This window comes from Pollachius pollachius (assembly GCF_949987615.1).
Source record: "Pollachius pollachius genome assembly, chromosome: 1".
In the NCBI taxonomy this organism is placed as follows: domain Eukaryota; kingdom Metazoa; phylum Chordata; class Actinopteri; order Gadiformes; family Gadidae; genus Pollachius; species Pollachius pollachius.
In genome coordinates, this window is record NC_136934.1 from 6,614,025 (window position 1) to 6,639,916 (window position 25,892).

The 25,892-nt window shown below is 45.3% G+C and overlaps 1 protein-coding gene across 4 annotated transcripts in view; it reads left to right on the top strand.

The window, feature by feature from the left end:
- Positions 1–5,939: 5,939 nt before the first annotated feature.
- LOC307084933 (uncharacterized protein) overlaps positions 5,940–25,892 on the top strand; it is a 29,513-nt gene continuing 9,560 nt past the window's right edge. For all 4 annotated transcript variants that reach the window (XM_079749459.1, XM_079749461.1, XM_079749462.1 and 1 more), the window contains exons 1-4: positions 5,940–6,298; positions 23,427–23,482; positions 23,731–23,843; positions 24,417–24,491. In XM_079749459.1, the coding sequence (XP_079605585.1) occupies positions 6,204–6,298; positions 23,427–23,482; positions 23,731–23,843; positions 24,417–24,491 (339 nt within the window). In that variant the 5' untranslated portion in view covers positions 5,940–6,203. The remainder of the gene's footprint in view (positions 6,299–23,426; positions 23,483–23,730; positions 23,844–24,416; positions 24,492–25,892) is intronic.

A 25,892-nucleotide genomic window follows, 5' to 3' on the forward strand; every position in this document is an offset into this window, starting at 1 on the left:
AACGGGTGACTTTACTGCTGTGTTTCCCATGGCAGTGACCACAGAGCACCCGGCTTGACGTGTGTACACGGGGCGACGTTCAGAAAAGCTCTGATTACAGGCCGTGACGCTGTGTGTCAGCTGCTCTGTCCATCCCTTTCACACACACACACATACACACACGTACATGCACGTGTACACACACACACACACACACACACACACACACACACACACACACACATGCGCACAGACACAGACACACACACACACACACACACACACACACACACACGCACACACGCATGCACACACACACACACTCACAAGCAAGCACACAGAGACACAAAGACACACGCAGACACACGCATACACACGCAGCATGGCCTTAAACGCCGCAACCTCCTTGAGCAGCGGCTGGGATACCATGACAGGGCCATGACATCACCACATGTGGATCCAATTTCCCCACCCCCCCTTCCCCCCAGTGAGATGGTTCAAAGACAAGAGCCAAAGAACAACACAGCCGTGTAGGACGATGTAGGTGGACTGCACAGGTTGAGCGTTTATTTGTTTATCCAATTTAACCGAGCGTGTCGAGCGAACACAGATAACTCCTGGATTAGATCCTCCTCGATGACGGGCAGGAAGGACGTCTCCAGTGAGAGGGAGGCGGCCTCCATGTGGATGGCTGTTCCTCTACTGGGTTGGTTCCTGGCATTGACTCTTTTGAATGTAAGGTTGAGCCTCAGTGGGACGCGTGAATGGATCTCTTCCAGAGTCAACAGAACCCTGGGGAACGCCACACGCACATGGGAGTAGACCCTGTCCCCGGGACACAAGCACCTCTTGTGAGCAGGGCCAACTCTGCTGCACTGTTTCTGTCTGAACTAATCTCATAGTGCATACATTTAGCACGCACACACACACACACACACACACACACACACACACACACACACACACACACACACACACACACACAATAACCCAAGCACACACAAACACGCACTGACGCATGCACATACACAGGCACACAGGTACAAACCGCACACAATGCACACACACACACAGGCACACCAAGCACACGCTTATACACATGAATACACACATGCAAGCACACAGACACACACACACACACACACGCACGCACACACACACACGCACGCACACACACACACACACACACACACACACACACACACACACACACACACACGTCATCCTTCATATGTGTATTGTGTGCACAGTCCACTGGTTAAATGATTTCAGCTCATTTCTTTACATTTCTGTTCCGCCAAAAGCAACAGTAAAATAATGTTTTTCATGTTTCTCTGTAAAGATATCAACATGCCAATTTGAATGAAGTGCGTAGAAACACTCACACAAAAACACATTGAGCTCCACCAGACACACCTACACACACACACACACACACACACACACACACACACACACACCTAAAGACACATAAATACACACGTTGGAGTGTGCGCTAACACACTGACTCTCCCGGGTAAGATATGTCTGGCAGGGCTGGGATGAGGTTGCATAGCTAAGCAGTGACCTCACCTCAGAGCTTAGCCAGCAGACTCCCGCATTCACACAGAGCCCACTCCCTCTCTCCCACTCTCCTTTTCTCTGCTGCTATGGTCACTTACAGCAGGAGAAATGAATGTGTGTGTATGTGATGTGTATCGTGTGTTTAGCTCACAACAAACCCGTTTAGTGTAATGCATGGAAACCCCGTAGTCTCTTCTTCTCCTTCTTTCTGTTGGCTCTTTCTTTGAGACTTGTGGGCACAATCTGTTTATGTCTCTGATGGTTTAGGTTCTTGTCCGTCTGTCTGTTTGTAGGTCTTTCTCTGTGTGTTTATGCTATATCTCTGGCTCGGGACATTTATTTATTTGTTGATTTGACAGGGACAGAGCCCGTCAATTAACATCAGTAAAAATGTAAGATGTAAAAGATGTGGGATGTAAAGATGTAAGATGTTAACATGCCGGAGTTGAGCAAATATGCTCATTTACATCCATACTCAAGGATAGACAAGGAACGAAAACAGAGGCATTAGAGACAATATATATAAAAACAATAAGGAGAAAAAAATTTAATACATATTAGGTTAGAAGAGATCACAGTTCTGGATGGGTCAGAGCAAGGGCGTAGGAACCGGGGGGGACGGAGGGGACATGTCCTCTCCAATATTGGAGACAGCCGCATTTGTCCCACCTAAAAATTATACCGGAACTGTCAGGTTTCCGATATGTTTCCCCCCCAATGTTAAACTCATTCCTACGCCCCTGGTTCAGAGTGTCATACTCCGCCCTTGCTTATGTACCAAATGGTACCATCCCCATTATATCTAGTATTTCAAGCATGGTGGATGGTATCATCCAACAGAGATACAATAAACTTACCCCTACCACCCAGGTGAGGTAGTTGTGATCTAGTAACACATTGTAGTGCAGGCCCTCTGCATATGATTGACCTCCTGTGGATGCTTCAACAAAAGCTAGCAGTATTAGCCTCCTAGCTACTGTACAGCATCAGCTTCCTAGTTTCTATCCAAAATGAGCTTCCTCGGGCTGATTCTTCCCTGGCCGTATCGTACATTACTAGAGACATTCTACGTGTCACAGCAAGGTCTGACATGTTTTAAAATGTGGCCTGCTTGGATGACCTTCAAAAGTCAGCACACATTCCAGCAGTTAATCATAACAAATTCTAAATGTACATGACAGCTACAGGGTAATACTTAGTTAATGGCTAATGTTGAATATAAGTCGTAAAACCCAATAAAACGACTTCAAGTGACTGTGTGTGTTACCTGAGTGTGTGTGTTTGTGTGTGTGTGTGTGTGTGTGTGTGTGTGTGTGTGTGTGTGTGTGTGTGTGTGTGTGTGTGTGTGTGTTTGTGTGGGTGAATGGTCATGTGTTTGGGTGTTTCAATCAGCGTGTGCATAGGCATGCATTCATGTGTGTGTGTGTGTGTGTGCCTGCGCGTGTGCGTGTCTTGTCGCCTTCCCGATAATCAAAAACACACTTGCAAAGCATAATGATCACTGGAGGACAAAGAACAACCTGTGACCTCTGAACCAGAACACTTATACCAGCCCTTTATCACCATCTGTCAGCTCTGGACCCACACATAAAACTGCCATGCAAGCCTGGATGTGCCCCATGGAACCACGCACCATGTAGGCAAATTTGTTTAAACAAGGAACTCGAACTGCTTCGAGTTGCAGTGGCGGGCCGCCGTGCTGTGTTTGTCTTGTCACGTTTGTCTCAGTCTCCTTATAATTTGTGATTTGAGCTTCAATAATGGACAGACAGAGCTGCAGTGAGTCAAAGAGGAAGCCGGGGTCCGGGGTCAACATACCCCCCGACGCTCTATCACCCTTGCTTGTGTTTATTCAGGCTATTCTTAGACGACAAGAAGCCGGGCAGAGAGTTAGTTACGTTTTGAGTTTTCTTAAGTAATCTCCAGAATGTCCAGAATCCCATAAATATGCCCACAAACGCATACACGCACACAGACACATACACACACACTCTCACACAGACACAGACACACATACACACACACACACACATACACACACACTCTCACACAGACACAGACACACATACACACACACACACATACACACTCCCACGCACACAAACACACATACCCACACACACACACACTCTAAATCTCTCGGATCTGGTCCCCCCCCTCCTTGTAGAACAACGGACGCTGCCACCCACCCCACCCCCAGCAGAGGAAATGCCGGAGTCCTCAGAAGTGAAGCAGAGCAGCACAACAGTCTGCAGCCATGTCCAGGGCCCAGGGACAGACGCTTATAGCAGGAAGTTGAAAGAATAATAGAAGAATGGGGGTTATGTCAAACCCCCTGTTCCTCCAAATGCTTGTTTGGTATGCTGGTGTCTGGGTCTATGCGTGTTTGTTTGTGTGTGTGTGTGTGTGTGTGTGTGTGTGTGTGTGTGTGTGTGTGTGTGTGTGTGTGTGTGTCTTAGTCCTTTTGACTTTAGGGTTGTGTTGACCTATGGTTTGCTGTAAAACGGTGTTAGTGTCACATGCTTGGCACTTTAACGTAATCCATCACACCGGAGATCATCTGAAAACACATGTTCACTAAACCAGCAGTGGCAGTTGACGCAATCGTAGCGCGGTCACTTCTCCTACCTCCTCATCACAATACAGTACTATAGTAGTATAGTACAATACTCGGAATCCGGAAATAATCTACAAAGGGCCAAGACAGAGGATTTTTGCCTTATAAGGAAGTGTTTTCGCCGGGCTCGTTTGATGCCGACATGGCCTGGGAGGACTGGCCACTGGCCAGCCGCTGCCCACCGTGTCGGCTCGTCACACAGTCAGCCCTCAGTGGCTTGTCATGTCAGAGATCACCATGGAGGCGCTGTGGGAACAACACACTCTCTACCTGCTGCCTCGTCCTAGTTTGGCTCGTCTGATCGATTGGCTCCGAGCTCTGACATGTCAGGGAATAAAAGGATCACACTTGAATCATTCACCACCCCCATCTGTCCTGGATTAGAGAAGAACTAATGCTAAGTAAATGACAGAGTTCAGCAACTGTGCCGCCTCCACTCCACCGACCAAGTGGGCGTGTTGGTGCCTGTGTGTGTTTAAGCGCATGCAGTGTCAATAGTGACAATTACACATGTTTGTGTGTATGTGTGCGTACATGTATTTCGCTGTGTATGTGTATGCATGTTTGAGTTCATAAATGTGTCCACCATAGTGTGTATGATTGTGTGTGTGTGTGTGTGTGTGTGTGTGTGTGTGTGTGTGTGTGTAATTGTGCATGTGTGATGGTGGGTGTGTATTTTAGTTCATAAATCTATCCTAGAGCGTGTGTGTGTGTGTGTATAAGTTCATAAATATGGCCATGAGTGTGTGTGTCTGTGTGCGTGTGCGTACATGTTTGGTGGTATGTCTGTGTGTGTCTGTGTGTGCGTGCATGTATACTGTAATGTCTGTGTGCATGAGTGTGTGTGTGTGTGTGTGTGTTTAAGCGAATGCAGTGTCAATAGTTACAATTATATACGTGTGTATATGTGTGTGCGTGTGTGCATGTATGGCGGTGTGTGTGCGTATGTGTGTTTGAGTTCATAAATCTGTCCATCATAGTGTGTATGTGTGTGTGAGCAATTGTGCATGTGTGATGGTGAGTGTGTATTTGAGTTCATAAATGTATCCTAGAGTGTGTATAAGTTCATAAACATGGCCATGAGATTGTGTGTGTGTGTGTGTGTGTGTGTGTGTGTGTGTTTGTGTGTGTGTTTGCATGTTTGGTGGTATGTATGTGTGTCTGTGTGTGCGTGCATGTATGCTGTAATGTTTGTGTGCATGTGCGTGTGCGTGTGTGTGTGTGTGTGTGTGTGTGTGTGTGTGTGTGTGTATGTGTGTCGCAATACTGGGCCACTGCGGTTCTTAATCACTGAGAAAGAGCCTCCCTTATCTTATTTTTTTTAGTTCCCATGAACTTGTCTCTGCTTGGGCTCCGGCCGCACTATACAATACGTGCAATTCTGCTCTCTGACTCTATGAGCTAAGAACTATGACAAAAAGACGAATATAAACAGACCAATTCAGACATCGTCTTCACCCATACGCTGTATGCGCAACACCAAACATTCGAATACATTGTAACGTTGCTTCTTTACTAAAACATGAATATTATATTATTTGGAATAGGGCTCATTGAACACGTATAACTGAACAGACACTTAAAGTAAAGAAAGACGTAACCTCGCTCGCAACACAGTGAGTTTGCAGACTGTCATTACACGAAGTTCTTCTGGTGCCCCAGCAGCTCGGAGAAGTTATTGTGCTTTGCTCTCCAGAAGAGGGGGTGGGGCTCTTCGGTCAAAACTGCTTCCATCTCTCTCCACTGTGTTCCCTGTTTCCATCCCAGTCTCTCCTCCTCCCCGCGCTGAGCGTGCAGCGCCTGCATACATAGCTGGCGTCCCGTGGCAATTCCTCTCTATTTGGAACTTAAACTTTCAACTCTTTGCATGCTATTGCAAAACAGACCTGTGGTAGGCGTGGACGTGTGTGCGTCAGTTTGTATTTGTATTTACCTTGTTCTACGGGTGGCGGTCAACTCCCCCGCAGACAGCCTCACCTTAAAACGGACTGGACCAGTGAAGATAGACCGCATCGGGAGTTAGTGTCTGGAAACTTTTGTCATCATGACCATGCAAGCAGCGGTCAACCTCGATACCTACAACCTTTCTCTGCTCACCGCCAAGGAGGATATTCTCAATCCCCGCTCGTCCACCAACTGGTAATTACTCTAATTATGGCATATAATGTGGACTTGTGGAAAAAATAAAAACATCGATGTTTAAATGTTTTTTTTTTTTTTACTATTTAGACATAGGCCTACGTTTCGGGGGACAGTGTACCAACATACATGGAAAGAGGCGAACCGTCCCCCAGTAGAACTGGTCCATATATCTCACTTTAGAAACTGGAACTCGTGTTGTGTAACTGGAGCCTCTTTTTTAATTAATCTAACGAGGAAGAAAAGGACAGCGTCAGGCCATCTGTGGATTTCGTTTGCAGGTCTTCCGTGACTAAACGAAATACAACCGGTGGATGAGTCCTCATCTCTCACGATAGAAACTTTAGGAGAGGTGGAGGAGAGCTTTCAGAGGTGGCTGCGTCTTGGCCCACCATGCGCCTCCATGACGCGTGCCAGGTTCCTGTCCACCTGTGGAACGGCGCGCAGAGCACCTGGGTGACAGCCGGTTAACTGCTCGCTGGCACGGCATGGCTGTTGGTCTGAGAGATGGGCGGACTGCTGCCTAGATTGAACCTTTCAAGCTTGACATAGGAGTGTGTGATCCTCACTTTTTACTATTGAGAAGTAGGCCTAGGCCAGACTAAATAGTGTAATACGAACGTATTCCCATGTGATGTGTTAAGATAGAGGCCAGATGGTTTGAAAAGACACCGGTCATCACGATGGCGACAATCTCTAACAGCTCCTTTGAAAAAAATCTCTCTCTCTCTAGTCTCTCTCCCTAGTCTCTAGTCTCTCTCTCTCTCTCTCTCTCTCTCTCTCTCTCTCTCTCTCTCTCTCTCCCCTCCCTCTCTCTCTCTCTCTCTCTCTCTCGTCTCCTTCTCCATAATCATGCAAACTGTTCCTTCCAGTGAATCAGCTCGCTTGTATAAACCCAACAATGCTCTGAACACACTCCTTCCAATCGACTCCTCCGTCCATGGGTGATTGACTGGTCTATCAACAAAGTGATGACAAATTACAAGTTATATCTGAACGAGCCGGGTCAAGGGGGACCTACATGATGGCTGCTTATCTGGAGATAAATGCCCCCCGCTCCCCCTCCCTTGCATTTCTAAACTGTTTGGAGTCCCGGGGGCGTGGAGTGCTGATTAGGTTTAGGAAAAAAAATGAAGAGATATGCTGCAATTATGTTGCCCATTTCAAAGAGCAATTATTGTGGAAATGCCTCCTATATGATCATGGTCACTGTCAAATGACTATTTCATTGCATTTATTGTTTGTTGCTGAAGCAATACCCACACACTAGATTTGTCTTTTACTGTGGTCACACATGAAAAGACACACACACACACACACACACACACACACACACACACACACACACACACACACACACACACACACACACACACACAAACACACACACACACACATACACACCCACATATGTACAAACACACACAAATATGTACAAACACACACACACACACACACACACACACACAAAGTGAACAAGAGTTCACCCCATGTGAAATCTCCCAGCGACGATGCAAGGAACTGTGACTAACCAGAGAGGTTGCAGGGCAAGATGATGTCATGGAGCACGCTGTTTCTGCAACAGCGTGCTCTTGAGTATGTGCAAGTTTCACTCTATAGTACAAGTTTACTCAAGGGTGTTCATGTTTGCATGTGAATTACATATTGCCTTACATATACATTTACATTTAGGGCATTTAGCAGACGCTTTTATCCAAAGCGACTTACAATAAGTGCATTTGTTACAGTAAGTACATTTTGCCTTGCCTATATGCAGAATCGATTTTCACCCGCAGTGTTTACATTTAAAGTGAGTGTCGGGGGGGGGGGAGGGGGGAGGGGGGGAGGGGGGAGGGGGGAGGGGGGGTATTTTGACGAGGGTGGAGAAGTATTTGTGGAAATGATCCCACACCACCCATGTGTCCCTGGGGGTGTGTGTGTGTGCGTGCATTATCTAATGACCTTCCTTGTGTCGTGAATGGGAAACAGGCGCTTTGTTGGGGAGCCCTGAAGAACAGCAGAGTGATCTCAATGCATGGCTCTCTCACAGCCCCTCTATTCACAGAGCTGCGGAGGTCTGTCCTCACTCTCCCGGACCTCTGAGGACTGGCTCTGCCTAAACACACAGTCGCACAAGGCGCGCGCACACAGATGTGTGTATCCTTAAAAGAGCTAGAGAGACAGAGAGAGAGAGAGAGACAGATAGAGACAGAAAGCCACAGAGTCTAAAGCCTCAGAGAGAGAATAAATGGTCCCGAGAACGTTAAACAATGCTGTCCAACAGGAAATACTTTTCATTCAGCAACAAAAGTCGTGAACATCCCTGCCAAAAATATCTTGCATAAAAATCCCCATTTATGGAAAAGTGCATGCAGGCCCTTTGCTTCTTAAGTCCAAATCAACAATAGGTACAGTGTCCTGGGCTGGTTTGACTAAAAGCTCAACAACTATTTCAACAGAGTAGGGATACACTCAAACCACTTTTTAATAGTCCTTAAATGCCAAGCAATAATCCTGTGGGTATTTATTCGAAGATAGGTCTGTTGATATTTGTAAGGTGAAAAGAGAAAGGAAATGGATGGTTTGATGGCATTGTTTGGTTTCTAACAACATATGGGAATTTTGGAATTTAAATCAGTGTGTAGGAGCTGGTCCTCTATTCATTAGGATTCGGTGTGGGCTGTTTGCAGACATCTGTGGTTCCCTGATGAACCCCCACACTGCCAAATACAGCTTATTTTTTAAACAGCTTTTACAAACATACTCCTGACTCATTGATTCTGGAGAGACACTGACAAATTTAAATAAATCTCAGACTGCGCGGGATAGTGTAGTATTCACCATTGGTCGTCAGGCTCACGAAGAGATGTCATGGGCACCAGCAGATTTCATAGTGATAACTTGTGTCTGCTCTTCCTGTAATGACAATCATTATTGTAATGTATTACTCAATGTTTGAAATGTTGATAACCAAGACCTGAATGTCTGCTGCCTGTAAGATAATATGACTTGGCATGTTAAGCCAGCAAGTCAAGTTGTAGTATTTTCAATGCATCATGTACACACATCCTTGCCGCAGTGATCATAGTCATAACTCTCTTTCTTTCTTTCTCTCCCTTTTTCTCTCTCTAAAAAAACAACTACAACTTGTTGAAGACATCAACCTCTATTAGGTTTTTATTTCTGTCTACGTGGTTGGGATCTAAACGAGTAAATTCATATTCTCCGATTAAATTAATGGTTTCATCCCAAATGTAATGTCTTTGGCACAGGCAATTCATAAACATTGGTTAAATGTAAAAAAAAAATGAACAACCAAAAACAAACTAAGTACCAGTCAGAAGCCTGTGCCTTCGTTTAAAAATGCCCCCCCCCCCCCCCCCCCCCCATTATAATGATTGCCACATGTCTAATTGAAGATAAGTTGGGACTCTCAGGTTCCTATAAATATTGATTTCAGTGTTGTGTCAGCTTCAGAAGTCCAAAAGAATAATAATACTGTTACCTAAAAAAATATCAAGCAAACGGAAAATGCATAGTTTGTAAATTAATTACTTTCTACCCCCTCTTGATAGTCATCAATCTAATTTGACTGGCTGTGGGAGATCAAGTTATCAACCTGCCTCATTCCTCTTAAATGAGCACTATTAATGTCTCAGTATCACCTCTCTTGTTGCCATCAGGGCTTTTCAAAGCTCCTGTGAAAGAACGCGACTTGCACAGACAAATTATGTGGGCTTTTATTCCACATTGCGTACAGGCCTGGGGTGTTTGCGTCCCGGCTCTGCCTGCCAAAGTCTCCACAGCCTCATGCATGATTAAGAGTAACCCAAAAGGTTCCACGTTCTAGAGTTACAGCAAAACCGTTGGATGGAACACACCTGGGCGGTTGGGGGTGTGGGAAGGGCGGAGCGAGGGTGTGTTTTGGTGTGTTAGAGTGTGTAGACTCTGTCTAAGGAGGTGTGTGTGTGTTGGTGTTTGAGAGTGTGTAGTCTCTGTCAGGAGTCTACCCTCTGTCTTACCTTTAGTCGGGCATGGCCTTTCCCTCACCTGATCGCCTGCATTTTACTGTTAATAAATAATAATACCAAAAGTACTAATAATAATGTTACATTCAACTCCTATAGCATTTCTCAAAGCACATCGATTTCTAGCATTAGTAGAGACATATCATTTCTCTACGCAAATACACCAGACCATGGGAAGCCTTTCCAGTGGTCTAGATCTTGAAATAGCTTCTTCCTAGCCTATTGGTTAGGGTTAGCCTATTGCGGTTTTGCTGATCATTAAAAAGGTATTTTTTCCCCTCTGCCGCTATTGTTGGCGAGGAAACAACAGAGACGACAAGCAGAGATAGAGGGACGGCTTCCTCACACTCTGCCTTTGGCACAGCCCGCTGGTGGGAAGGCTGGCCGTGGCTCCTTTGGTGCTGCGGGATAAGGCTTCAGAAAGCCAGGCACTGCTCTGTCACACAGATGAAGGATCACAAAGGCGTGTCTGATTGCCCTTTGATATATCCGTCAATGCCAGTGAGAAAGGGACAGGGTCAAAGGGACATTTAGACTGTATCACTGCTCCGTCTCTGTCTCCCTGTCTTTCTCTCTCTGTCTTTCTCCCAAGTATCTGGTCGGCAGTCGGTTTGCTATGATGACAACAGCGGGTAATGGCTGTTTTACAGGGTTCTAACTTTAGAGAGGAGTAATCTCTCAACGACCGCCTATCGCTCCTTTAAACGTTGTTCGGATTCACGTGGGTCTAATATGATGCTTCTGGGTAATAGCAGCCAACAGACATGATGCGACGTGGCTGCCTCCTTCTCTCTTTGTCGAGCTCGCTCCCCCTCTTTCTCGCTATCTCTCTGTGGGTGGGTCTGAACATGTCAATTGTTTAGGAGTCCAAATGGATCCCAAATTGCTTTGAGTTTAGGCTATAACTACCGGTATCATCGGCATGATGCAATGGTAAATACTATTGACTTATCGAACAGTATTTACAATTTGGAATTTTTGCTTTCTGTGCTACGAGGTGCAGCCCGAATGAGCAAGCCTAGGCCCAGGAAAGAAAGAGGTCAGACAGTTTTTTTTTTTTTTTATGAATTCAATTTTGTGTAGAGTTCTAGACAAAGATCCCTGAAATCGTACAGTCAGCGTTTTCAATGTGTGACCTTTCAGCAAGCCCAGCTTTCGTTCATAACAATGTGCCAGAAGAGTTGACCTCCTTCCAAATATCCTCTGCACATTGTTTCTGCTGGAATTCTGCCCTTTCATTGCCCAATGGCATTGAACACAATAAATAAGTGATTGTTTTCGCAAGTCCTCCAAGATAAAGACCATTAACCTCTCTCCCCCTGGAAACTTTGACTCTGTCCCTTTTGTGCCAGAGACATTTCTCCATGCAAACGCTTTGAAAGGATGGAAATTGGCACGATGGGGAAGCCTTGTTCCGTTCTACATACTTAACCCAGAGACAGCAAGATATTACACACAGGGCGTGTCCTGCAGCTGTCGAAAAACATCTGTAGCGCTGTGGTTCTTCGAACAAGGAGAGGGGAGAAAATATCGTCTGGTTATTATGCTGAGATTCTTGCACAGAAACACATGAGCTCACACACACTCATGCAGGAAATACATGGTGTCTAAAGAAGTGAATAACACATATCCGTATAATAGCGTACAATTAAGCCTCAAAGAAGTGCTCATGATTGAAATTATTGGAGAAAAGTATAGTTTAGGAGAGTGAGTCGAACGCTGATGGGGTCGAATCCAATGTTAACATGGATAGTCCATGCTGGCACCTTATCCTGACCTGCTCCTGAATATCTCTGAAATGACTGAAATGTATCTGAGATGACTGTAGGACACTGTGGATGGGAACACTGTCTGCTAAATAGGACCAATGAAGTGCCTGCTGGCTGGAGGTAGGCCTTCCTGTCCCGGGTGACAGAGTGCTGATGGCCGCTGATCAAGCGGATAGGGTGACCCCGGGTTCGCTGTTGTTGTTGTTGCCGTGACATCATGACATCACCTCCAGCAGCTACACCACACGGCAGGCTCACGCCTCGACCAAGAGGTGGGGCCGGAGGTGGAGGATGGACACACACACACACACACACACACACACACACACACACACACACACACACACACACACACACACACACACGCACACGCACACGCACACACACACACACACACACACACACGCACACGCACACGCACGCAAGCGCGAATGCACACACAACCACACACACACATGCCCACACACACGTACACAGTCTCAAAGGCTATACTTTAGGGTAATGGTTAGACTTCTGAGTGACATCAGCGGTGTCCATTTCTGTCCTAAAAAATAAAAAAGGTTTTGATGTACGACATCAGTGGTTTCTGGAACACATCAACAAATCAGCCTTATCTTGATAATGCTAACTTGTTCACGGTTGTGACAAGAATCCTATTTTGAGTCATCTCAGAACTTATTTCACCTCTCTAACAGTTAACTCCAGAACATGGTTTTGGCTTTCAACGTCAGCACCAGGATGTATGAATCCGTCCATATGCAGTGACAAATAGCTTTTATTGCTCCCAATTAAAATACCCTTTCTCTCTCTCTGGCTCTAGTCTCTGCACACGCACACACACACACACACACACACACACACACACACACACACACACACACAGGCAAACTGCCATCTTTAACACACTTTTTTGGTTTCCCAGACCTGTAAAGTTTCCAGTATCATCAGCTGTATTTGTAAAGTATGCTGGGTGTTTTAGTCACCGCACCACGGTAACAATGGCAGATAACGCTATCTCGGACAGTTCAACGTTTTACTGTTTGAACTTGCTAAAATTGAGCACTGGTTATTCAGTTCAGGCATGGGCTCTGTTCTCCTTTTTCTTTGTTCTGTATTTTTTTTGCCTTGTTTGTTCATCACTAGTGGTGAGATTAAGCTGCAAGTTCAGGCGGAGCGAGTGTGTGTTCGTGTGTGTGTTTGTGTTTGTGTGTGTGTGTGTGTGTATGTTGGGGGAGGGGGAAGCTCTCTGTAGCCCATGACAACCCTTGGTGGGAAAGCGGAGATGGATGTTTGTGAAGACTTAATTGGAGGGAGGTGGACGAGAAGGAGGGAGTGTGTGCTGATGATGATGATGATGATGATGATGATGATGATGATGATGATGAGGGACAAGAAGGGATGAAGAGGATAAGGGGCATTGGCCGAGATAAAGGAAACACACTGTTGTGATGGAGAACAAGTTAACATCGAGTGGCTAAATGAAGTGTCGTTAGTGGGAATGTGGATAACAGGAAAAGATACGTGGACAGGTGGTGTGGGGAAAGAAATACTGAAGAAAGCCAAATTAGTATTGTTTTGACACTTGGGAGTTTGTTGTGTTTATTTGATGGAACTGGCACAAGAGGGCGGGCATTTTTTTCCCGCCCCATAACTGTGTTATTGGGAAGGGAGGTCATATCTTCAGTATGAATTTGTGTGTGTGTGTGTGTGTGTGTGTGTGTTTGTGTGTGTGTGTGTGTGTGTGTGTGTGTGTGTGTGCATTTAGCAGTGTAGGACAACATGCACAGGAAATGCCAGAGCATTCCCAGAGGGCCGCTACTTTAGAGGGGGCCCATTTGTCATCTCCGCTCCTCTCATTCTTTCTCCTCTCCTCGGATCTCTCCTTCACACTGCTCTCCTCTCCTCTCCGCTCCTCTCCTCCTCTCCTCTCTTATCCTCTCCTCCTCTCCTCTTCTCCTCAACTTTCCTCTCCTCCCACCTCCATACATATGTGTATAGTATATATTACTAGGTACAATCAGTATAATTATGGCACCCTGTAGCCTTTTCCTTCCTCCCTTTACTTCATTTCCGTATACTTTCTGGGTGATCTCCTAAAGTGCCGTAACAATCTACCCCATGGCAGATCCTTTGTTATCCCCCCATAGGGACACCACCAGACCCCCATAAACACATAGTCCCCTGGCCCCATGGCATGCCTCTAAAACACACTAGCTGTCTCCCCTCATTGTGTGTGGCCCTGAAACCCTCTCCGCCCCCCTACACTATAGAATCTCCCCCCCCTCCAATGTCTCCTCGTTTCTCCCCCAGTTTGAGCCCATGGAACAGTGTGGAGCTGTCATTTTTTCCACCTCCTGAATGCATTCATCTTCACCATCTCAAAAAGTCCCCACTACGAGAACTACTCCAGGCACCTTTTCCCTCAATGTTGGTCCTCACATGGCCCACTTTTATAACAACCCCAGTCCTACCCCGTCAGTGCTGAATACCCCCCCCCTCTGGTGAGCGCTGCAGACTGATCAGAAGCCAAAGTATTGTTTTACGGTTCCGTTTGGTCTTTTTGTTCACAGCTGCACTTGGATCAAACGTGAGCATTAGCGCAAGTATCGCATTTATTTATTTTTTTCACTACATGGGAGATTCATACTTTCATCGACCTCTAAATGGTCAATTTGCTACATTTTATATGAGTAAGGAGTGAATTTATAATTGCATTTTTCTAATTAAAGTACCATTAAGTTCTGCAAAGTTTAAATTTTGAGCGATCAAATCCAACTGGAACTACCATTTTGCTGTGTAAAACACCTTACGAGCACAGAGACACACACACACACACACACTTACAGTCTAGACCATTTCCTTTCTTTTCACTGAAATACCCCATTACCTTTTTAATGACAGGATATCGTATTTGTCATTCTGTTTGAAAACAGCACTTACTCACTTACTGGTTGTTATTATTAGACACTATGGTACATTCGGAATGCTATTAAAGGTCATTGCATGCTGTTGAATATTGCATACTTTTGTCATCAGAGAGTGAATACACAAACACACACGTTCGCCACAAACACAAACACACACACACACACACGCACACACACACACACAGTTAGTGTTATGTTGCAAGGAGTGAAATGATTGGGACACGTTCAGTCCTGCTCATCCAGATGGAGACTGAGGTCATCTGTGAAGCAGCCCATCCTTGTAACACGAGACTGACAGTTGTCCAGCCTGCTCACATCCTCATTGGCACTTAAACTGACCGCCGGATGGTTCCTGCTGAACTAACGGTGCAACACTTATCACTTACTTCAAATGTTCAATAGTTGTCTTTTTAATCATAGTAAGGCTTCTCCTGTCAAATTCTCTCTCTCTCTCTCGCTCTCTCTCTCTCTCTCTCTCTCACTCTCACACTCACACACACACACATACACACACACACACACACACACACACACACACACACACACACACACACACACACACACACACACACCGGGTCCTTGGTACACATTTAATGAACCATTTGTTTACTTTGTCATTCTCTAATTAGCTGGGTGTTTTTTTTCATCCCCCCCATCATGCATTCCAGACACTGTTCCTCCTCCTCCTCCTCCTCCTCCTACTTGTTAACACATCCCCCCCCCCACATCCACCCAACTATGCAAGCCTCATTGCGTTTGATTTATGGTGAAGTTATGTTGGTTATGTTGGCTCCAGTGACGTCCAATCTCTTTGTCATGTTGCTATCGGATCCGGCTACAGCCAGTAAAGGGCTGATTAGGAAATGGGAAACACCTGTGGGTTATTGACTGAGTCAATTAGCGCAGCAGAAACTTGCAAATGAAATGACTACCTCCAATGATATCATATTTCATATCTGTGTGATATGCAAAAAAAACAACATTATCATAAATCATGTCATTAATCATAAATGAAAGAAATAATCGTATGTTGATGTTGCACTGAACTGTACTGAAACATGTCACAAAGCAAAGGAAAGCCTGTCTAGCATCATCCACTCCAGGACCAATCCTGTGCCAAATGCTCGTCAGAGGCTTTGCTTCTGGAGCAAACCAATTATTACTTACAAGTTAAGGCTTTATTGATTGATTGGTTTACTGACCCAAATTAAATATACTGGCTCTTAATGTGTGTGTATAAGTATGTTATCCGTGTGTGTGTGTGTGTGTGTGTGTGTGTGTGTGTGTGTGTGTGTGTGTGTGTGCGTTTATGTGTAGTTGCTTGCTTATGCCAGCCGGCCTCTGTGTCCAGTAGGGCCAGTTCTGGTCCAGCCTTTACTAAGTATGTGTTTGGTCAGTATAAACATGTCAATGAGGACTTGGCAGGGCTCTCTATTAGGCCCAGCATCGGCATCACGCCAACACTACAGCAAGGATACTCTGCCAAAGGTTTACTGAAGGTATTACCGTAAGCCAGCTCTTCCACCATCTCCTCCACCACTGTCCCTGTAGAACATATTGGGTCGTCGGACACCGTTTCCTAGCCATGCGCTTTGTACCATGAGCTTATAGGTTATGATGAGATCACATTTTCGTGTTTATTTACCTTGACCTACCGTTTTTTGGGAGATTCAGCGATTGAGTGATTGGAAGATAAATCGTGATCACCTTAATAGTGATAATAAACTTGTGTGTCCTTTAAATGGTTTTCATATAACATGCAGTAGCTTCCCCAGTGGGATGCATCTGGAACAGCCCTTTGCTCTCTTGACTGTGGTCAAAATGACAACAAAACAAGCCTTCTATTGACTCATTGCTCCGTGTGCTGTGTTAAAGAGCCCCATCATCCTCCCTGTTGATATTCTACTCATCACTATAGTCTCTTAATAATAGGTAATATAAGCCAGAATCGATGAAGTTAACATTGTTTGGATCATTTAATCATGTATTTCCATTGGCAGTTGAAATGTGTGTCAAATGTAATGAGTGTTAAACGAAAAGACAGCCGATTCCCACGTTTCATCTTCCTATTGATTTATTTAATTTGAGGATTGGGACTTTTCAGAAGTTCAAAGAGGAGTAATTGTTGCATTTGGTTATGTGAACACAGGTGTGTTAAAACAGGTGTATTCCTTTGTGTGTGTGTGTGAGAGAGAGAGAGAGAGAGAGAGAGAGAGAGAGAGAGAGAGTGTGTGAACAGGTGTGGTTCTTTGTCATAATGCTACAAAAGAAAGAAGGACTGAGTCAGGTGCATAAGTAAACATATTTGATTAGTCATTCAAATTATTTGACCTAACAAGCATTGATAATCTACCCTGCTTAAGCTCTTATCTGTGTTGTCTTGGTACACAATGGTGAACAGCTGTCGTCTAAGAAACCCCTTTGGATTTCAAATGTGTTGTCGTGTTGGCAGGTCTGCAGGTTAACTCATATTCCATAATAAGTATTGTACAATATGGACGGAGAGTTTCAGGGTATCTCCTCTCAATCGATTGACAAAGTTTCCTTGAAACAATGGTCTTCTTTTTGACCATGAACCCCGACTACACCATTACCATGAGCGCTATCACCACTCACTCTGTCCCTGTTTCCTTCTTGCTATCACTCTCCATCAGCACAGCTCCAACGTGCAGATCTGCTCCTGGTTCTCTGCTCTGTAATGAGCGCAGAAAGGTTTTCATGTAAACACAGCCTACATCCCCTCCACATCCACCTCTCATCACCTACTTAGGGAGCGACACAAAGGAAGAAATGGTACCGGCGGTGATCTGTGGTTGGCTATGGGAACCTGCTGACTCTTACTGAGAAGGTCTCAGGCTCCCGCCAAACCAATGTGTCCGTATTTTAGGTTCTCAAAGTTTGAACTCAAGCGACGGGTAAACAGGTGGAAGAGTGTTTTTAAGTAGGTTCCCACCATCGGCTGTGATGGCTCTTATGGTTCATGTGGAGGCTCTTCAGTAGTGGGTATGTCTCCAGGGACTAGGGTCAGTGCTTATAAGGAAATTTAAGGGAAAGCATGTACTTGCTTTCCTCAACTGACAGATTGTCAGGGGTTCTATGGGTAGGAGGAGACAATCGGGTGTTTTAGGGATGTCTCTGCCATCCCTGGCCCATCCCAGCCTGTCAAGGGAGAAGCAGATATGCATTCAATGTAGCACCTGTCAGAGAGAGAGAGAGAGAGGGAGAGAGAGAGAGAGAGAGAGAGAGAGAGAGAGAGAGAGAGAGAGGAAGAGAGAGAGAGAGAGCGAGAGAGCCCAGAAAAGAAAAAACAGAAAAAGGAACCCCCAACTAAATAGGTAACAGAGGAAGAAATGATGGGGAGAGGGAAGATAAAACGATGACCAGTCATAGCAAAAGCCCAAGCAAAGAGAAAGAGAGTCAGACAGAGAGGGAGAAAGACTCCAGGGTTCTGTCTGGGGGGATCTGTGTTCTGTGCCTGTGGAGTGATCAGCCCAGTCTCACCATATATTCCGGTGTACATTTCCCAGACGCCATCCATTTTCCGATCCCACTCTGTGTGTGTGTGCACATTTTATCTGCAGCATGTGTTTAAATCTCTCTCTCCTCCCCTGCTGGCAACAAATGACTAAATCCCGGACCTATGGCCCGCAAGGTGTTTCTGTCAAGAAGACAGACTGGGTAGGTAGAGAGAGTACATCCAGACACAGTGTAGTAGACTAATGGGAAACAGAAAGGTGAGATATCGCTTGTGTGCGTGAAAGGTTGAGGAAACATATATATATATGTGTGTGTTTTTATACATGTTTCCTGAGACAGGTGCCTAAGTGAACTCAGATGTGGACATGCAGAAAAAGTTACTTTACTAAGCTACTGTACGAGGACACACTAACAATGCTCTGCTTTAGCTAATCTCTGTGTTGTTTTGGTACATGCTGGTGAACAGCTGTCGTATTGGCAACTTTGGATTTCATGTGTTGTCATGTGTGAAGGTTAACTAATTTTTACTAAAGTTTTGTCGAATATGGACAGCAGCACACATAGATCTCTTCTTCATGTTTGAAGAAAAAAAGTGTTCATATATTAAAGTTCATAAAGGCATGAAGTGATATCACCACTGCATTCCTCTTTGGCTGGAACTAAAAGGATGGTAGCCATGGATTGTATCTGTAAGAATAAACGTCAAGGAAAAAAAGGTTAGCACAAAAAGGATGGTGCAATAAACTTGGCCTGTGCAGTAAAACAGTGTAACACGTCAAGGTGAGACTTCAAAGACAAGTTAATCCACTGCACAGGGGGAAGCTAAGCAAGATCCTTATCATCTGAAGAGAGAGAGCGAGAGAGAGAGAGAGAGAGAGAGAGAGAGAGAGAGAGAGAGAGAGAGAGAGAGAGAGAGAGAGAGAGAGAGTTAAATGGCTTGTCTCTGTCTGGCACGGGGACCTGTTTAGTTTACATTTATCATAGGAAAGGTTCTTGGCTTCAGGTGTCCTTTAGTCCAAAGTAAACCCACCCTGCTGTTATTGGCTTGGTCCTGTCTGTGCAATGCATTTGCATTACCCTGTGTGTTCTATCTATGTATGCAGTATCTATGTGTGTGTGGTAGTGGACACACACACAATGTTTCAGGCCTTGATGTCTGTTTTTCTCTCTGCATGGTGTTTCTCTTCTCTGCCCTTTTCTCTCCTTGTCTTTATTCCATTATTCTTTCTTTGTTAAGGCTTAAACATACAAGGACCACATGTACAAACTGCACACCTAAAGCACATTCACTTTTATCCCACTCGTACGTTGGTCAATGAACCTTCCTAACCACAGTCAGAGCTGAAAACCATTGTGGAGTGCAAGGCGTATATTTATTCCGCTTCCGCCTACCGTTTTAAATGCGTGTTGTTGATCTCTCATCTGGATGAGATTGGATGGGATTTAATGTGCCTTCTATTTGAAAGCAAAAGTTCTGCTACTGCTTGCCCTCTTCGCTTGAGCATTGGTTGTTTGGAGCACTTTACTCTTACCTTCACTCTTCTTTCTCTCCTCTTCCCTCCCCTCCCCTCTCCTTCCATCTCCTCTCTCCTCTCTCCTCCTTTCCTCTCCTCTCCTCTCCCATCTCCTCTCCTCTTTTCCTTTCCTTTCCTTTCCTCTCCTCTTCCCTCCCCTCCCCTCATCTCCTCCCCCTCACCTCCTCTCCTCTCCTATCCCCTTCCCTCTCCTCCACGACTCCCTGGCCTGGTTGGAGGGTGGCCTGTAGAGAGACAAGGAGTCTGTTTTCCTCATCAGTGCATACTTCAGGAAACCTACATGTGTGAAGGAGAAACGCTCTTTCTGCCCTCCCCTTTCTGTCCTCTGACTCACCCACAGCAACGTTTAAATTCCCTACTTTTCTTTTTATATGATTTGTAATTCCCAGAAAACGTTTAAGTATTTATAAGTTTCTTGTTGGTAACAACAACAAAATTAACAACAAGAGCAACAGCACAGCAATCTATTCACTATTTTAAAGGTGATATTGCACACAGATATGATACCTTCAGCAAGAAATGAATAGTATGTTTGTCAGCGTACTGGCCCAACGTATTACTACAAACTAAAAAATAACAACATACATTTATCCTTGCGCTCATTCTTTCGTTGGATGACAGTTCATGCTTTATTTTGCACGTGATGACGTTTTCTAATCTTGAAAAGTATATTCAGGCATTTAGGCTGAATCATGGCCACAATATCATCTTATTACATCACGCAAACCCACTTCCTATGATGCTATCTGTGGAACAAAGAGGCCACACAGCTCCAGCCGTGGGCTGCCCAGCCCGAGGAGCTGGGGAATATGCGCATGCAATTAAGCCTCCTTCAGTGGCCCTGCGACCTTTGACCCTGACCTTCAGGAATGCCACCAGGACTAATCACAGTATAACATAAGCTCCTTCCTCAGGTCCGGATATGGGCTCCACTGATGCCAGCAGACTATGTGGTGTGAATGATCAGGAGGAGAGAACCCAGAATCATGCTACTACTGCATGTGGCTAGGTATCGTAATGGCATGTAGCTATGGTTCAAAATAACATGTCATGTATATGGTGGTCATGATCAACACACGGATGGTAATACACTAAAGTCTGCTTAACAGACTCACATATGTATATGATAAGCAAGACCACATTTATATAGTGCTTTTACCCAAAGTGCTTTTCTATATTGCCTAACATTCTCCCATGGCGGTGTCAGCCATGTAAGGCGACAGCCAGCTCGTCGGGAGCAGTTAGAGTTAGGTGCCTTGCTTAGAGACACCTTGACAATCTGGGATCGAACTAGCAACCTTTTGGTTACCAGCAAACCAGCTCTACCTCCTGAGCTACTGCCGCCCCATCATAAAGACACACACTCATACTCTGCCAGTCTTTCTTTTCCTGCACTGTTAATACAGCATGCTCATTGTGCCCCTGCTTATGTGTGTTAGTGTGTGTGTGTGGATCTCGCACACACACACTCTCAGGCACGCCTGGATGCAGACACACAGACACATACACACATCTAGATGTGATCCCCCCTCCCACTAGCCAACACAGACACACTGGGACTGATTTATGTTGCTCTCTGGCCTTTAGAAAGACAGAGCGTAATTGTAGAACAAATAATAACAGAGTGATTCAGAAAGGCTATTCAGACGTGCTGTCAGCCTTTGTTCATGGTTGCACGTGTTTGTATAGATGCCTTTGAGAGGTCATTGCCCTTGGAAATGTTATTTTGTAGGAAAAATCTTCCCTCTCTCTCTCCCCCTCTCTCTCTCCTTTCTTTCCCTCTGTTCCTCACTCTCTCCCTCTCAGTCATCTAATGATGGCGTCACAGTACAGTGGTACAGACATGCATGGAGAATGTGCTTGAGTATAGGAACACATGCACTCAGATGAAACTACAGACAGCTCACCTTTGGCCCGTTGTAAAAGGGACTTATGACCTTCTGCGCTGATGCTTTGTTCCAGATGTTGTCGACACACACCTGACTGCTCTTCAGAGAGGAACTCAATCATGATTCAAGCCAAAAGAGCAGTCGAGAGGTGACAATGTTACCTTCTATAGGTCACTTGAAGACAGGATTCAACCCCAACTGCTTGGAAATTAGGATTGAATAAGGATCACGTTGGCTGTCTGGTCCGTGTGTTGCTTTGCTTGCTGGTAAATGCTCAAAGCTGATCAGGGGAAGAAAGTAGAACAAAGATGTTATGTTCACGTTTTTTTTTAATTGGGTTTCTCAACACAAAACATTTCGGAAGGGAGTCCAAAGGTTCAGGACTTGAAATCCCTATCTGCTCAAGAATGACCTGTAAAAAAATAATCATTGTTTATAGCTTTGAATTACAGCATCTCCTAAATAGCTCAATAGTTATAGTAGACATTGCATTACAGGGCATAGGTGGGTCTTTGCTTTACAATGCTCAATAGCATTCATTCATCCGATTTACTTTCTTCTTTTTTTTATCTAAAATAACCCTTGAAAAAGCAGCTCCGTGGTGTTGTTGCACGGTTGCTATGTTACAAAGCCTGATTGACTCTGAAGAGCAGGGGGGACAGGTTTCTTCCTGTCACATGTCGGAAACGGTAGCGCAGAACAGCCCTGACTGAACACTCAGGTGCGAGCCCACGGACCGAGAGGCCAACACCATGAATGGGCCTTACTGTGTCTCCATGCCCCGTGGACGTACAAGGGTTGAAGGAGAGAGAGAGAGAGAGAGAGAGAGAGAGAGAGAGAGAGATTAATGGAAGAACAAGAGAGAAAGAGAAGGAGGAGGCTAAATGCCCTAAATGTAAGGAGCAAATGAAATGAGTGCATGCGTCACAAATGAAGAGATATTTTTTCCTGAATAATTAAGACTGCTTTGTATGGACAAAGTGTGTGTGTGTGTTTGTGTGTGTGTGCGTGCGTGCGTGCGTGTGTGCGTGCGTGCGTGCGTGCGTGCGTGCGTGCGTGCGTGGATATGATGCAGAGACCATGTGTATTTGAAGAACAAACACGTCTATGCAAACGTACGTGAGACACACAAATGTTTGTGTGGGGGGAGGTTTGCACATGTGTCTATGGTTTTGTGTGTTTGAGCATGTGCGTGCATCTTTGTGTGGGTAATTATGATCACAATGATTGAAGAAACACATGGTGAATGCAGCTGTCAACCTGCCGGGGTCTTTGGATTTTCCTTAAAGATACAGTATGTTACAATTTATATTGTTGTTGTTTTAGATTCACAGTGAGCAAAGCTTATCCAGGCTCCACACACACACACACACACACACACACACACACACACACACACACACACACACACACACACACACACACACACACACACACACACACAATTTCTCCTGTGCTCTTTTTTGTTGAGTGACGTCGACTCATCTGCCTCTCTGTCCACAGGGCTTTGTTCACATATGAAGGCATCAGCAACAAGCTCAAACTGGCAGACTCTGGAGGTAAGGGAGCTCAGACTAGAACACAGGAATCGTGTTCCTCATAAGCAAGTTTAGACGCAGACTATCTGGAAGCGAAGACACAAATAATAAATCACTCTCACTTTGATCTGAGTTTTATGGATCTGTCTCCTAATGGTTATTGAATATTGTATATGGTTTCAGTATATTTCAGTTTTCCTTTTTATTTTGATACCATCTTCTGCCCTGCCCTTCCTATAAATACCCCTGTGGCTCTCTGATTGCTCCAGCGGGTGGTGTGGCAGAGCTGGCAGGAAAGTTTCACATGGCCAAGCCCCAGTATGGTCTTTGCAGAGTCGGGACGGCGGAGACGGGAGGCCCGTGCATCGCTATGATCAGCTGGGTGAGTTCAAGCAATAGGGACCTCCCACATTAATCACGTGCTCATCAAACTTCAAGTCAATCAGTCAATATTGATTCATACTTATAACTTTTTAACTATTGTGAAATATCAGTACACGGTCAAAGAAAACAACACTAAAAGGATAAGAAATGTGTACCAAAAGGGTTGAAGATTTTGGCCAATTCACATAAGCAAACGTGCTCAATGAAGTATGCAAACAAATCTATGGCCTTGCATATGGATTAATGCATTCTTCCTGCAGCTCTGAAATGATGTGTTTTAAATGTTGTGGAGTGTGTGTGGATGATGGCTGGTTTAAGCAGCCTCACCTGACCCGAGTCTGATTGGACTCTGGGTCTGGTTGAGGCTGCACGCCTATTGCACATTGAATGCACAGGTTGAGCCAGCCATCTCCACACACACTTTTAGATTTGGTATAGATTGGAACAGTTTGACATTTTTTGAAAGTTCTTGTATCTTTACTTCACTTTTCAGCAGTACTACGGTAGTGCTGAAAAAGAGGCTATGGAATATGTGTGAAGGGGTCTGATGTGGTTCTGCGTGTGTCTGTAGATGGGTCAAAATGTGGATGAATACCGCAGGACGGAATGTTCCAGCCACATGGCCGCCATCAGGAACTTCTTCAAGGTAGGTTTGATATTCAGCCGCCGACTCACTGATTGATCAGATAGCCCTGCGTTACTCACCTTGGGGTTGTGGTGAAACCATCTCCACAGCAACGGATAACACAGAATAACACAGGTAGGTTCAGCGTTGGAGATGGAAATTTGCACACACGCACAATCCCTCCAGTGTATACCGTATAGACTTGTTACCCCCAGCCCGTTCTGCCGGCGATTTGAATCCGCCTTGCAGAATGGTCTGGAGAAGAGCAATACATTTCTATCTGCTTCCGATAGGTTTTTGCGGGAGCCAATCACCAAGCTGGCTTCTCCCCTTGGCACGCTATTGGTTGGTTTAACACAATGACGACAGGGAAGCGATGGCAAGCAGCCAATTGTGTACAGAGTCAGTTGAACTAGGCCCGTTGATCACGCCTCTTGTGCTGAAGAAAATGACAGCAGCCTCCCCTGACCAACGTGCAATCTACGATTGAGCTTGGTCTGGCAATAGCCAGGCTGTATGCCGTAACTACTACACGCCACCTGGCCACTCCTATTTCCATTCCTTCTCATCGCTCCATATTTTTCACGACACTTCCAATTCTGACTTAAAGAGGGAGACACACAGACACACATTCACTATATTTACACACGGAAGTTTACCTTGCATTGTCTCCAGAGTGTTTCCTGTCCTGCTCTGCGCTTCCTGTTGTGTCGGTTGTGTCAGTGTGTGGTTATTCTTGTCCGCCGTGCTTTCATCCCGACCGTGGGGCTGAGGGGGACTGGGCCCTGGTGGAAGCGCCATTGTGTCTTTTGCGTTGCCCCCGGCGACAGACGAATCCCCAATTCAGAGCTGCCACACTGGTTGTGACAGCCGCGGCGGGAAGTGGGAGAAAGAAACGATTCCGGGGAAATGTTGGCAATGGAGTGGAATGGAAACAATCAAACAAAACACGAAGCCTCAAAAAATGCACGCTTCATGTTGTGTTAGTAGATGTGTGAATCGAGCTCAAGCTGTGAGAGTAGCAGTAAAACGCGATTGACGTCAAGAGGCGCTTGTTGGCTGCCTCTGATTTAGCATTGGCTTCATATTTAACCTGGGGTTGGTTCAGGGGTTAAGCCTAACCTTCGGGTCAACCTCCCTGGTTCACCCGTTTCCATATAAAGGCAAGACCCCAGGCGGTGGAGCGTTCCCGAGAGAGCGGAGTGGATTTTTGGACCTGGATTGTGACACACTGCACTCTGGAATCCGGTATCTTCCCATGCATTTTTAAATATGTCCAAGAAAAAAACTAAAGCCATGAATAGGACTTGAGGCTTTGTGTGCTGAATAAAAAAACCTATGCATTTTGTGTGCGTGTGTGTGTGTGTGTGTGTGTGTGTGTGTGTTTGTGTGTGTGTGTGAAACATATTAATTAATTAAATT